This window comes from Myotis davidii, unplaced genomic scaffold (genome assembly GCF_000327345.1).
Source record: "Myotis davidii unplaced genomic scaffold, ASM32734v1 scaffold197, whole genome shotgun sequence".
NCBI lineage: Eukaryota > Metazoa > Chordata > Mammalia > Chiroptera > Vespertilionidae > Myotis > Myotis davidii.
Genome location: NW_006291549.1, coordinates 4612078 through 4626128, shown reverse-complemented (window position 1 = coordinate 4626128; position 14051 = coordinate 4612078). Strand labels below are relative to the sequence as shown.

Below are 14051 nucleotides of genomic sequence, written 5' to 3'. Positions count from 1 at the left end.
GTACCCTTTTATGTAATGATGTTTACTTTGAATTTATATTAGTTCACACAAACACTCCATCCATGCTTTTGTTCCGCCCCTCCGGCCCAGTTTAAGAACCCATTGTGGCCCTCGAGTCAAAAAGTTTGCCCACCCCTGGACTAGAGTCTGCTAGGCCTGGAACTGGATTCTGACGCTCCAGCTCCCAGCAGGGAAAGCCTTTGGGAAGCTAAGCTTTTTCACTTAAGCGTCGGATACATCAGCCACACCCTCTTCTCTATACTCCTTATTGGAAACAATATTAAAAACATGGGCTGGGCGGTTGCTTGTTTGCTCTGCTTGCTGAGGGGGCACAAAGCAGGACAGGGAAGGACCATTACAAACATGAGACAATGGCAACTGTCCCTCTTCTGACAAACGCCGGCTTCACAAAGTAGTACGTGCACTTCATGGTGACACATCTTACTGAGAGCAAATCGAGAAGACGCTTTGAAGTCTAAACCTGTGGATGGCTGCGATTCTTCTAAAATCAAGGAGCCATCATTTCAAGGGCGCCCCCTTTTTTATTCTAAGAACCTGATTTGGTAGCTCCTTCCCCAGCCTGGCTCTGTGTCAGGGACACCCCTTGTGATAGTACCTTGTTCTGAGTGTGAGTCCAGAGGAAGCTGAGGACTTGAACTTTGAAATTCTGAAAAAGTCAAAATAAACATCAGAGTAAAATGTTAAGACAAAGATAAAACCAAGAATAAACATCTAGTAGCAAATAGTGGAAATTAAATCACCTTAAAAGTTATACCCCCAGCCCTAACCGGTTTGGCTCAGTGGATAGAGCATCGGTCTGTGGACTAAAGGGTCCCAGGTTCGATTCCAGTCAAGGGCATATACCCTGGTTGCGGGCACATCCTCAGTAGGGGGTGTGCTGATCAATGTTTCTCTCTCACTGCTGGTTCTAACTCTCTATCCCTCTCCCTTCCTCTCTGTGAAAAATCAATAAAATATATATATTTAAAAAATAAGTTATACCCCTAGTCATTGACTTAACCTGTATTTACCCACCATTCATAAAATGAAAATACTTGGAAACAGACTCATCACTTAGATACATGGATATTTTAAATACAATGGGATTTTAAGATTATTAAACTTAGAAACCTAACCATTTCCTACTATCTTATCACATGATCAAAAACATGAAAGGGACCAATATTGGAATATGATGGAGGGGTGGTTTATCAAAATCCGTGACTCAAACTAAAAGTCCGGCAAGAAGTAAAAATCAATTGCTGCTCTTTGAAAGAAAAGGAAAAAAGATGAACATGGAAGGGAATATGGCCACAAAAGAGGAGGCATAAATGAATTCAACATCTTCTCTATTTCACTCACAGAATAACTGAAGGAAACATTAAGCAGGAATCTATGAATCTTACAGCAAAGCATCTTTCACCAAGTTTTTCAATTCATTAGGATGACAAACACAGAGTCGTAATAAAATTATATTCCTCTTCTAAGATGGGTTGGTTGTATAATCATCATCATGGAAGAGTATAGATGAAGGTGACAGATGTATGTAGAAAAATGTGAACTAACATGTAAAAACCAAATCTCTATGGCAAAGCTAGGAGCAAACTGACAATATGTCTATAGTAATGGAAGATTCTTTGTACATTTTTTAGAACTTAAAATACCAACAAAAGAAATTTAAACTGTTGGTCTAATGAATTCTATTATTTTCAAAATACTTTTTAACATGCTGACTTTTTAAAATCTTGACTATACCCTCATAATAAAAACTTGGTATTCTTTATGTAAATGAGTCTTAAAGGCTCAGAATTGATAAGGGTAGATATCCTCCTTACTCCTGAGGGTCCATACAGATATCAACATGTTCTCAGAACAAAACATGCTAAAGGATTTGGGGCAAAGAATTACAAATATTTTATCCAAAAGTTATTAAAAAGCACACGTCTTTCCAGCGTAGAAACAGACAATGTCTTGAGCTCCAAACACATACCTCATATTCAGCTGAGTTGACGGTTAGGGAAGGAACCAGAGAAAACAGTTCACTGAGCGTCTTCAATATGAGAGGTCTGGTGTCACAGCTCAGCTTCGGGGAGAGAGCGTTCCAAGTGGAGCGGATACAAACAACCTGAGAAGCAAGTACAGAGTGAATGCCCAACAAGATCTCAATTCCTAAGAAGCCATTAGTAAAGAGCACTATCTTTTTCAAAAATTTTTTATTTTTTAATTACAGTTACCATTCAATATTATATTAGCTTCAGGTGTACTGCATAGTGGTTAGACGTTTATGTAACTTAGAGGTGATTCCCTCAAGAAGTCTTGTACCCTCTGGTACCATATATAGTTATTACAATATCACTGACGCTACTAGGCTGCACTTTACATCACCATGACAAGAGTACTATCTTTTATTATAAGGAAACTCAAAAAAGACTAAGAACATTCCTAGAAGTTAAGATTTCATAAGGTACTGCCCTTAAAAGAAATGATTTAAACCAATGTAATCTAAACTGTTGTGAAAGAAGACCCAGCCTGCCTCATACAATTGCTTTCTTGCAAGGAGAAAAAAAATCTCTCTTTCTCCCACCTCCCCCTTCCCCCCGCCTTTCTCTCTCTCAGGCACACACTTGAAATTAAATTCCAGATTAGCTACCTTCATTGCTGAGAAGCAGTCTCTGAAACAGCAGGGTAAGCTAATGTTAGGACATTTCTAAGGCCAGGTGTCCACAGTCCTGGCAGTTTCTCAGCACTGCCGAAACCACAGCACCACCCGGAAAATGGGGAGGCTACTATAAATAAACTGAACACTCTCAAATCATCTTACAAGCTTTTAAAGAAGGGAGGAGAATACTTATATTATTTAAAATAATAATTTGAGACTTTGTCTGAAAAGTCATCTCAGATTTTTTTTTAGGAGGCTAAGAGATCAAGTAAAAACTAAAGCCTAAGAAAAATGTTTAAGCCCAATTTCCTTAAAGCAGGGGTTCTTTGTTCATTTTAATATCTGGTTTTATGGATATTCACATGTCTTCGTAAGTTTAATTCCAACTACAACAGATGAGTTCTTCACTTATAGAAATTTTATTAAATTTTTAAAACCCAGGCAAGAACAGTGCCAACACAGATCAATTAGATAGAGTTGAATAAGGATTAATCTTTCTAAAACACTCCAAGCTCTTCTCTTAAGCTTGAATTAACACACACAATTTATCTCCATCTACACATATAAATTATTTAGAAAAGCTACAGGAGGTAGTCCGTGGAAAGATGTCTAAGATAAATGAATAATATAGACTCAAGAACACAGATTAAGGAGAGGTTCAAAGAGAAGACAGAGGAAAGTATCACAGAAAATGTAGATTCAGTGCTTTTGTTCTTTTTCCTACTTTCCATGAAACAGTAAAAAAAAAAAATGTGCTTTGACTTGAGATTGACTACAAATTTGGATTCCAGTAACACATACTAAGTTAAGAGCAGTGCTACGTGCAAGGCATGACAGTAGGCACATTTATACAAAGTAGTAGCTCTAATATTTCAAATCAGCAGTATTTGAAACTTTGAAAAACACACTATTCCTTAAAAGCTTTCAGTTCAACATTGAATCTATAACCAGAGTAGTTAGTATACAGCACTGAGGAACAATAAAATAGAAAACAACCTAAACCTTCACAGAACTGAGCACCTATTAAAAAGAAGGAGAAGTGCATGTAATTCTAAATTATCAGAAAACAAAAGGTATATGATTAGATTTTGAACCTTGTTCAACAGAAAGTAGTTTCAAGAGGAATCTAAGGAAGAAAGATATCAGTAGATGGGAGTCACCAGAGTATCGAGGCAGTATTGAGATGGGACTTGAAGAAGGAATGGACAGAAAACCCACTAGGAAATGGAAAGCTTAAGTCAGAATCCATCCCCAAAACGCATGTTGTAGGCACAAAACGCTTGTGTAACAGTGAGGAAAGGCTTGTGGGTCAGAGAGTACCTGGAATGTCAAAGCGTCTGTACTAGAATCAAAAAGAAAAGGCAGACTCTAGAGATATCTGAATTGGGGAATAAATAAAATTAAAATGCTACTTTGGAACGATTCATCGGGTAGTGCCAAAGTCAGAGCAGGCATCCACCCCTCTCTCGAATTCCCATCTCTCACTAGTCCCTAACACATGAGGAGCCTCAAAGTTTTTTTAAAAATCTTATGCATAATATACCCACTGTCTGTGCTTTCTCCTCACTTTAAATGCCTATCCAGTTCCAATCTATGTTGTTTCAAGACCCACTTCAAACTCCACTTCCACAATTAAGTTTCTCTTACAATTCAGGCTCTCATTTTATTACTTTCTTTCCTCCAATTTCTAACACTTAAAACTCTGTCACCCAACTTAGCATTTAATTATATACTGTCTAGTATTGTTCACTATTTTGGAGAATGTAAATTGTCTCCTCAACTAGATAGTAAATTCTTCAAAAAACGATGACCCTGTCTTATAGGTCTCATTTCCTAGTACTAAGCACAGTGGTAAGTAAATAGCATTATCAGTACTTAACTACTGATAGCACTGGAACCTGAGGCATGGTAAAGCTAAAGTGGAGATTAAAACACATAAAAAAAACTTGGATAATGAATTGGAAAGTGGGATATTTTTGGCCCAGCGACATGAATAAAATGTAACATGAAAAAAGAAGGGTCGTGGTCGTGCATGGCCATTCTTAGTTGGTGGAACAATTTGCCTGGTTAATTCCAATAACAAACTAGACTCTGGCATACTAACTAGTTATGTGACCCCTGAGCACTATGGAAAACAGTATGGAGTTTCCTCAAAAATTAAAAATGGAACTGCTATTTGACCCAGTGACCCCACTTCTAGAAATATATCCTAAGAAACCCAAAACACCAATCAAAAAGGATATATGCACTCCTATGTTCATAGCAGCCTTGTTTACAATAGCTAACATCTGGAAACAGCGCCAGTGCCCATCAGTAGAGGAGTGGATAAAAAAGCTGTGGTGCATTTACACCATGCAATACTATGCAGCTGTAACAAAGAGGGATCTCTTACCCTTTGAGACAGCATGGAGGGACCTAGAGAGTATCATGCTACGCAAAATAAGCCAGTCAGAGAGAGATATGTATCAGATGGTCTCACTCATTTGTGGAATTTTATGAACAAAATAAACTGATGAACAAAATAGATCCAGAGACATACAAGCATGGAACAGACTGGAGAACCTTAGAGGGAAGGCGGGGTGGGAGATATTAACCAGGAAACTTACAGACTTATATGAATAACATTGACACAGACAATTTGGTGAAGGCCTGGGACAGGGGTGTGAGGTGAAGGGGGGAAGTGAGGAACATCTGTAACACTTTCAACAATAAAGATGAGTTTTATTTAAAAAGAGGGAAAACTAGAAAAGGGAGACGGGGTCTGAAAAGTTCTATTTGATATATGTTCTGCACATTACCCAATAACTTGTTTGTTTTTTAAAAAAACTGATTGACTTCTGTTCCAGCAATATGATGGGCCACACTTACAATGATTGATAAAGTTCTATACATATATGGCTTAGCTGAAAAGAAAAAAAAATGGGGGTATTACCTAGGGCTAGAAACAAAGAGGAAAACACCTGTACTTAGGTATTATAAGGAAGTTATCAGTTTCTATAACCTAATAGCTTGTGTTAAATGCCCACACGGAAAGGATAGGGCCTTTAGCCTCCATAAGGCAGGAGGTGGAACAGAGACCCTCACATAAAGCCAGCACTCTGAATGGCAATACCCTCGGTGAAATGGTTGAACTGGAAACCACTGAGCTGAGAAATTAATATAAAAAATGGCAGTGAGTTGGGGCCACCTGAACCACTCTCTAAGGGTACTCCATAACACATAATCCAAATTTATGCACACAGAAAAATAAGTTAAACCCCTCTAAAAACGAGGTCATGACAAAAGAAAAAGTTCAAAACATAGAATGATGCATGAGTCTAATCTGAGTGAGAATCAGCACAAACAACTAGCAGGACAGACATCCACGACCTTCAGATAACAGAACAAGCAGAAAGCAGCACAAAAGCACTTAAAAGAATTAGAGATGAAAACACATTTAATTCCCAGTAAAATAAAGGGCATGATGGAAAAAAGGCAAATCTGGTAAAGAATCAAATGGAATCTCTACAAGTAAAAAATACAGTCACTGAAACTATGAACCCAAAGAATAGGAAGTATCCTAAGTATAAACCAGAGAGATTAGAATTCTAAAATGTAAAAAAGGAAGTTCAAAGTCATATATCTTTGAATGAGGTGTCTTTCTTATGTTCACCAAGAGTTCCTAGGAGAGTTTAATTTTAAAATGGCTTTTAGAGAAGTGGTTGGTTCCAGGGCTGGGATAGGGAAAGTAACAAGTCTGGAGTAAATTCTGGTGCCAAAAAGTAAGGAAGTGTGCATAGAATGAGGTGAACTTGTTGAAAGGGCACAAAAGCCAATCTGAGAGTTCCCAATGGCCAAATTAATATCCACGAGCCTGCATTAGTATAAATAATTCAATGAGTGAATGAATAAAAGAGAAGTAACAGTTCTTCCTTAAAGAAGAATTCCAATTAATAAATGTAGAAGCAATGAAAGAAATAAAAAATCACCATTAGACAGATACCAGAGGAATAGTTGTTGTAGGCAAAATGTGCTGATGAATGTTGAAATTAGTGGGCAAAAGTTTGAGGATAAGCAGGATGGCAACTAGATAGTCTCGAAGTCTCTCCTGTGAGACATTTATTATTTACAAAAGAAAAAATAGTAATATGCTATGGAAAAACTCAGGATACATCACCGTAACCAACTAACTATGGTTAAGATCACCAGTAATAAAACTTATCAACGTCATGCACCCCTGATAAGACATACTGAGAAAGGCATATTATTTCTGTAATATTCTAAAATACTACATCTAGTCATGAGGAAACATCTGTATACCCAAACCAAAGGACATTTTACAAAATAACTAACAGGACTCTTCAAAAGCGTCCAGGTCATGAAAGCAAAGGAAACGGAGGAACTGGTGTAGATTGGAAGACTGAGTAAACATGACAACTGGGGTCATGGCACGGTGAAAAGCCATTAGTGGGGAAACTGATGAAACCTGAACACAGTCCACAGTCTAGTCAATTGCACTGGACCAATGTTTACTTTTATTTTTGGTAACTGTGCTATAATGATGAAAGCAAGGTGTAAATGTTAGGGAAAATGGATGAAAAATATATACGAGAAGTCTATGCTATTTTTATTTCTTTTAAAAAATAACAGCTTTTTTTAAAGATATAAATCACAGACCATACTATTTACATATTTAAAGTAGAATTCAATGGTTTTTAAATATATATATTTTTATTGATTTCAGAGAGGAAGAGAGAGGGGGAGAGAGACAGAAACATCAATGATGAGAGAGAATCACTGATTGGCCATCTCCTGCATGCTCCACAGTGGGGATCGAGCCTGACTGGGAATAGAACCACGACCTCCTGGTTCCTAGGTCAATGCTCAACCACTGAACCATACTGGCTGGGCCAATTCAATGGCTTTTGTGTACTCACAAAGTTGTTGCAGCCATCACAATTTCAGGATATTTTTGTCACCCTAAAGGGAAGCCCATAATCATTTGTTCTTCCCAGTTTCCTCCCATGCTTCCATAACTCTACCTTTTGTCTCTGTAAATATGAGTTTTCTAGACCTTTTCTATAAATAAAATCATAGAACATGTGGTCTTTTGTTATCAGCTTTTTTCAATTAACATAATACTTTTAAGGTTCCTTTATGTCATCACATGTATCTGTATTTACTCTTTAATGCCAAATAATTTTCCATTCTATATCACTCTGTACTACATTTTGAAACTTTTCTGTAAGTTATTTTGAAATAAAAGGTTAAACACTAGGGATAGAAAAATGTATTACTTAAAGAAATCATGGCTGAATGTCTTCAGAATCAATGAAGGACATTAATTCTCTAAGTCCTAAGTAGGACATGTATAAATAAGTTTATATCTATATACATTATAATGTGACTGTTTACCACCAACGGCAAAAAAAAAACAATCTTCAGAGCTAAATGGAAGAAAATAAAAACTATATACAAAGAAACAACAGACTTTTCAAAATTAACAAGATCATGCAGTAAGATCCTAAAAGTGCAGAGGAAATTACTGGCCTACGACACTAAATCCATCATTCAACAGTAAGGGCAAAACAAGCAAAAATAAATAAATAAAATGGGAGGAACAATGCCTAGGTATTGTGCACATATAGCCTATGAATATTTATGCGCACATGACTCTGAACATCTTGCTTTGTTTGTCTATGAGGTTTTGGAGAATTTACCCCATTCTAAGTGCTTACATTATGCATATTTTGTTTCTATTTTTGTTTCTCCGGAGAATGACACTTCTCCCATGTTATTCCTTCCCAAGAATTTTAGCAACGCTAAACAGCACAGATTACAAAGGCGCTATGCAGCATGGTACCCTGGAAAGTGCATGATTGGAGTCAGAGACCCCAGGCTCTCCCATTTGGTGGCTGTGTGACTATGGCAAAGTCAGTAATCTCCTTCAATCTGTTTCCCCAGCTCCATGAAGGAAATACTACTAGTAACACCTGCTCTGTGGATAGCACCAGGTTAACAGAAAAGGCCACAGTGAGGCAATTGTATGCAAATGTGCTTTATACACTGTAAAAGATGGTGACTGCTGTTACAACCAATGGGAAAAATAATGAATCCCCAAAGAATCCGAGCCCTTGCTTCGAATGCTTGTGCTGCAAGAATGACTTTGCGCCTCCGCAGAGGAACAAATAGCTATCTTCTAATTTTACTTCCCAAAGCTATTTCTAGCAATTCCGGAGAGCAGCCTACTCCCTTTTGTTCTGATGCTTTACTCCAACCGAAGGAAAAGCTTTATAAAAACCTTTAGGCTCTGAAAACCGCCGTATTTGCCCTTTGCATAATGAAGGTAAAAGAAACTGCCTTCACTGTTAAAGGACTCCAGTCATCATGATGTGGTGAAGCCCTCGTAAGCTAATTCAGCACACACAATTCACCAGACAGGAAGCTTCTGCTACCAAAACAGGGGATAAGAGGAGAGTAAGGAGACACAATCAATGGGGTAGGAACAATGGGAAAAATAACATTCTTTCTCATCCCAATAACATGGGGCTAAAGGTTATAAGTGTAAAAAAATGACTAACAGGTTTATGTAAGCAATTTCACAGCCTTTTACTGTCTGAGACGAGTTTATTATCAAGGCAGTGCTGTAGAAAATAGCAGGAATAAATACTGAGTTTGCCTTTTAAGTCCCTCCTAGTCTAAAGGACAGTAATTCCGATGATTTTCTGTTAGAGTCGCTCAACCTCTGTCCTAAAGGTACATATCTAAATCCCAAACTGTGCGCCTCGGTCCATCAAAAACATTTGTACTTGATGCGGTAAAGCTACTTCACATCCACAATCCCTAATATCACTATCTAAAGTAGGTGCATCAGAGACCTTTCAAATTAGTCTGCATTTCTGAAAAACTGTTTGGCAGTTTGTAGTGCAGACTTGTAATTCTATTCTCTGAACAGAAGAGGCTTAGAACTGAGTAAATGACGCAAGTAAAAACAGAAGAGCCATTTATCACACAGATTGATCTAGCAAGCCTCCCAGTGGCCTGGGATGTTAGGTTTCTCTCCTCCTCATGTGAGAAGCTGCAGCTTCCCTGAGATACCTCCCATCAGGGAACAGTATCTCCCAATGCAAACTCCATTGATTTCTCTGCAGGAACAGAAAAAATGACACAAAGACTCCTGCAGCGACGTGCACTTTTTTTCGGTTTTGCTACATTCTGTCTGGATTAATGATCTATTTCATGGTGAACATTCTTCTGGCATGAACTAGCAAGCGTGCAGTAAGAATTGTCAGAAATATTCTTTCGCCAAGAGAATGATTAGTGCTTTATTCTGCCCCGATCTCCTCCTAGTCTCATAAATGGGGTCAAATGCCAAGGTAGTAAGGAAAAATATTAGAAATTCAATCAAAATAGCTTAAAACCCCCAAAACCAAACTGCCAGAAAGTTGTTCAGCAGCTACAAAATTAAAAGCCAGCCAAACTGAGTATCCATCAGCAACAAGCATAAAATACCATCCATTTATTTTTAAAAGGGGCTAAAGGGACTATTATAACTGTATTGCAGGAAGAGACTGAGAAATACAGTTTAGTGCCATTTCATATCAAAAAAATCAACATGCTGTGTATCAAAAATAATTGATGAATTAAGCAGTCACTTCAGAGGCTCTGAGAACACTTTAAGAGCAATTTTAAATTGCAGAGAGGAAGCTTTTAGGGATACCTATCGAGCTCATTCCACTTTAAAATATGGAGTTTGATGAATACATTTCTAAGGAACTAATGTTGACAGTTACTGGAACTTAACCTGATTTCATGTTCACTGAAAATGATTCTTCCACCCCTGTCCACTCAATGTATCTACGGATTTTTGAATAAGAGAACTAATGAATTCTTTGTGGATAACAAAAGTGAAGATCAGTCTTTGGGGCCTGAAAGGCTTATACAGCCCCCTAATAACAAGAAGAAAATATACCTGTGACCCCTTCACAAAGAAACAAACAAGCTCCTGATGAAGAAAATAAAAACTAAAGGCTAAACCTATAACCTACAAGTTCAAAAGAAAAAAATAAATTCTGCAGACCTTCTTTAGCAATTACTTTGCTTTTTTTAGGGCTAAAAGCCAGTGAATTATTATAAAAACTAGAGGCATGGTGCATGAAATTCATGCGAGGCAGGGGGGAGGTCCCTCAGCCTGACTTGTACCCTCTCCAATCTGGGAGCCCTCAGGGGATGTCCTACTGATGGCTTGGGCCTGCTCCCTGTGGTTCTCTGCTCTCTGCAGACCTGCCTGCTCAATGCCACCACAGGTCCTGGTGTCTGCTCTCTGCAGGGGCCTGCTTGCCCCTTGCCACTGTGAAGAGGGGCAGGCAGTGCCCTGCTGTCTGCTCGCCATGGTGGACTGGGGTGCTGCTTGCCCCTTGCCCATGTGGTGAGGGCTGAAAGGACTGGGGGACTCTGGTGGTGCTGAGGAGACTGGGTGCCACCATCTTGTGCCTATGGGCACCACCATCTTTGTTGTGAAGTGACAGGCAATTTGCATATTCTGTCTTTATTAGATAGGATAGTTCCCCCAAACAAGGTTGGGATAAGCATAAATAAAGTTTTTCCATCCACACACATATGCAGCATTTAGCACAGAACTTGGCACGTAAAAGCATGCCCCTCAAAATAAATTTGTTGAATGAATGAATGAATGCTAATTGGCCCACCAACAACTAGCACAGGGCTGGGTACTTCTGCCAAGGGCTGAACTTCATTTTAGGCTTTGTGGGCCACACAGCCTCTGTCACAACTACTCAACTGTGCCATTGTATTGTGAAAGCAGTTATTGATTAAACAACATAAATATGTTGGAAATATTGATAAGTTATCACTATACATAAAAATAAAATAAAAAACAGAAAGGGTGTGACTTGTGTGGAAGAGAGAAATGGCAACTTGATTTTAAAATTTCTCTGCCAAAGTCAGTATTTTGACTTGTCCCTGTTTGAAACCCTGAAGGTTTTAGACCTCAGAGCAATGGTCTAAGGCCGTGGTCGGCAAACAGTGGCTCACGAGCCACATGCGGCTCTTTGGCCCCTTGAGTGTGGCCCTTCCTAAGCCTTGGGAGTACCCTAATTAAGTTAGTAACAATGTACCTACCTATATAGTTGAAGTTTAAAAAAATTGGCTCTCAAAAGAAATTTCAATCCTTGTACTGTTGATATTTGGCTCTGTTGACTAATGAGTTTGCCAATCACTGGTCTAAGGAATATTAAATAGGTAGAGATCTACTTTCCTTTAACAAAGGAGGAAGGAGAGCTGGGAAAGCAGAAGCAGCATGATCTCAGATAAATGTTAGTGAGGAGCAGACAGTGAAGTTGAAGCTCTGGAAATGTAGTCACTTAAATCTACTAATGTTTACCTACCCCTTAGAAAGTCTTCAAGTTTCCCAATGTACTCCAGCTTGGAGACTGTGGCTTTAATGAATTGTTCCTTGCAAATTGTCAGTGCTAACTCCCTGGACCCAACTCTCTTGGGCAACAGCAAATCCAAACCACTCCTAAGCAAATACCAAGGAGTTCAAAAATTCAAATTACTGTATATATATATAAAATCCACAACTGAAAGTGAACAATTAATGTCTTCTTCAATTATTCTCAGAAGCCTACATTACAATTGAATTGCTATATCAGAAATCCCAGAAAAACATCAGTCCCACAGCAGTGGTAAAGGGCCCTTTCAAGAAAGCAAACCACAACTTCTGAAGTGAAGATAGATTGCTGATTTCCAAGAGTCCGCCTGCCACAGAAGAGACCATTTAAAAAGAAGAGGAAACAAAGGGCACCAAAGAGAAATGTCGGCAACCTAGCAGAAACAAGGATAGGGCTTGGCGCCCAAGAAAGGAGGGAGATGTTTGTAAGAAAAGCTTCCCAAGGCTTTTTATACTCCAGAGAAGTTAAGAAAGTATAGCAAAACTATTGGTTTTGCCAGTAATAGTCTTTATTTTTCATCCAAAGTTTTGCTTTTCACACACAAAAACAACAGAGAGTTTAGATTCAGTGTGTGGGCCTATTTAACACCAGGGCAATAGCTATTTGGGGTAGTAAATTAGGGTAGTATTTATATTACTTAGGATTCTCCAAAAATCAGAACCGATAGATAGATGATTGATAGACAGACAGACAGATAGATAGATAGATAGATAGATAGATAGATAGATAGATAGATAGATAGATAGAGGAGACTTATTATAGGACTTGGCTTACACAGTTATGGAGTCCAAGAAATCCCATAATCACCCACCTGCAAGCTGAAGAATCAGGAGAGCCGGTAATATAATTCAGTCTGAGTCAAAGGCCTAAAAACCAGGGGCCATGTCTGAAAGTCCCACAAACTAAAGGCCTGAGAACCAGTAGCTCGGATGTCTAAGGGCAGGAGAAGGTGGATGTCCCAGATCAAGAAGAGAATTTGTCCTTCTTTTGCCTTTTTGTTCCATCTGGGCCCTCTATGAATGGGATAATGCCACCCACATTGGTGAGGGCAGGTAGATCTCTTTACTCAGTCTATTGAATCAAATGCTAATCTCTGCCAGAAACACCCCCACAAATAATGTTTTACCGGCTATCTGGGTCCCCTCCAGATAGGTCAAGTAGACACAAAATCAGCCATCACAGTGTTAACACCAAGCTCACAAGGTCACTATGAGGACGCCTGTAAAAAGACAACACAGTACTTGGCAAGGGATATGCAGTCAATAAGTGTTTGCTGCACCACCATCCATGTTCAGTACTAGGCTGGTTGTGCTTCATCAGAATTCAACTTCCATGAGTACTTTAATCAACATCTTTTCTGAGGTCTGATGAGCAGTGACACCTTAGATGTTCATTTGGCATCAGACTCATCCAAAAGTGCCAACTGCTGTTACCATGAAACTCCCCTAATCTTTCGGAAAGTTTCCCAGGCCAAGTGGAAGAGGTAAAGAGATTTCTAAGCTCTTGTTTCTCCTTTGTGCCATTTTACCCTCACTTTTTTGTATTGAAATTTTAGCTGCTAAAACAGTTTGGGATTGCACTTAACAAAGTCCAATGAAAGGAAAATAGAAGCACCAAGAAGTAGGCTGCTTCCACCTAGATGGGCACTAGTTTTAAGAAAGGAAAATAAAGATTTGCTTCATTGTAAGCTCGTCCCCTTCTTTGTCAAATATTGAGCATAAAGGCTTGAGTCAATTTCCGGGTTCTTTGTTCTATTCCATTGTTCTATACGACTGTTCTTATGTCAGTACCAGGCTGTTTTGATTACAGTGGCTTTGTAGTATAGTTTGATATCCAGTATTGTGATCCCTCCAAATTTGTTCTTCTTTCTCAAGATTGCTGAGGCTACTCAGGGTCTTTTTTATTCCATATAAATTTTTGGAGGTTTTTGTTCTAGATAT

At 38.6% G+C, this 14051-nt stretch overlaps 1 protein-coding gene across 2 annotated transcripts in view; it reads right to left on the bottom strand.

Moving 5' to 3' along the window:
• Positions 1 to 14051, bottom strand: part of FOCAD (focadhesin) — a 280601-nt gene that overhangs the window by 112034 nt on the left and 154516 nt on the right. For both annotated transcript variants that reach the window (XM_006764937.2, XM_015564735.1), the window contains exons 16-17: positions 1991 to 2125; positions 617 to 667 (exon numbers count right to left, since the gene is read on the bottom strand). In XM_006764937.2, the coding sequence (XP_006765000.1) occupies positions 617 to 667; positions 1991 to 2125 (186 nt within the window). The remainder of the gene's footprint in view (positions 1 to 616; positions 668 to 1990; positions 2126 to 14051) is intronic.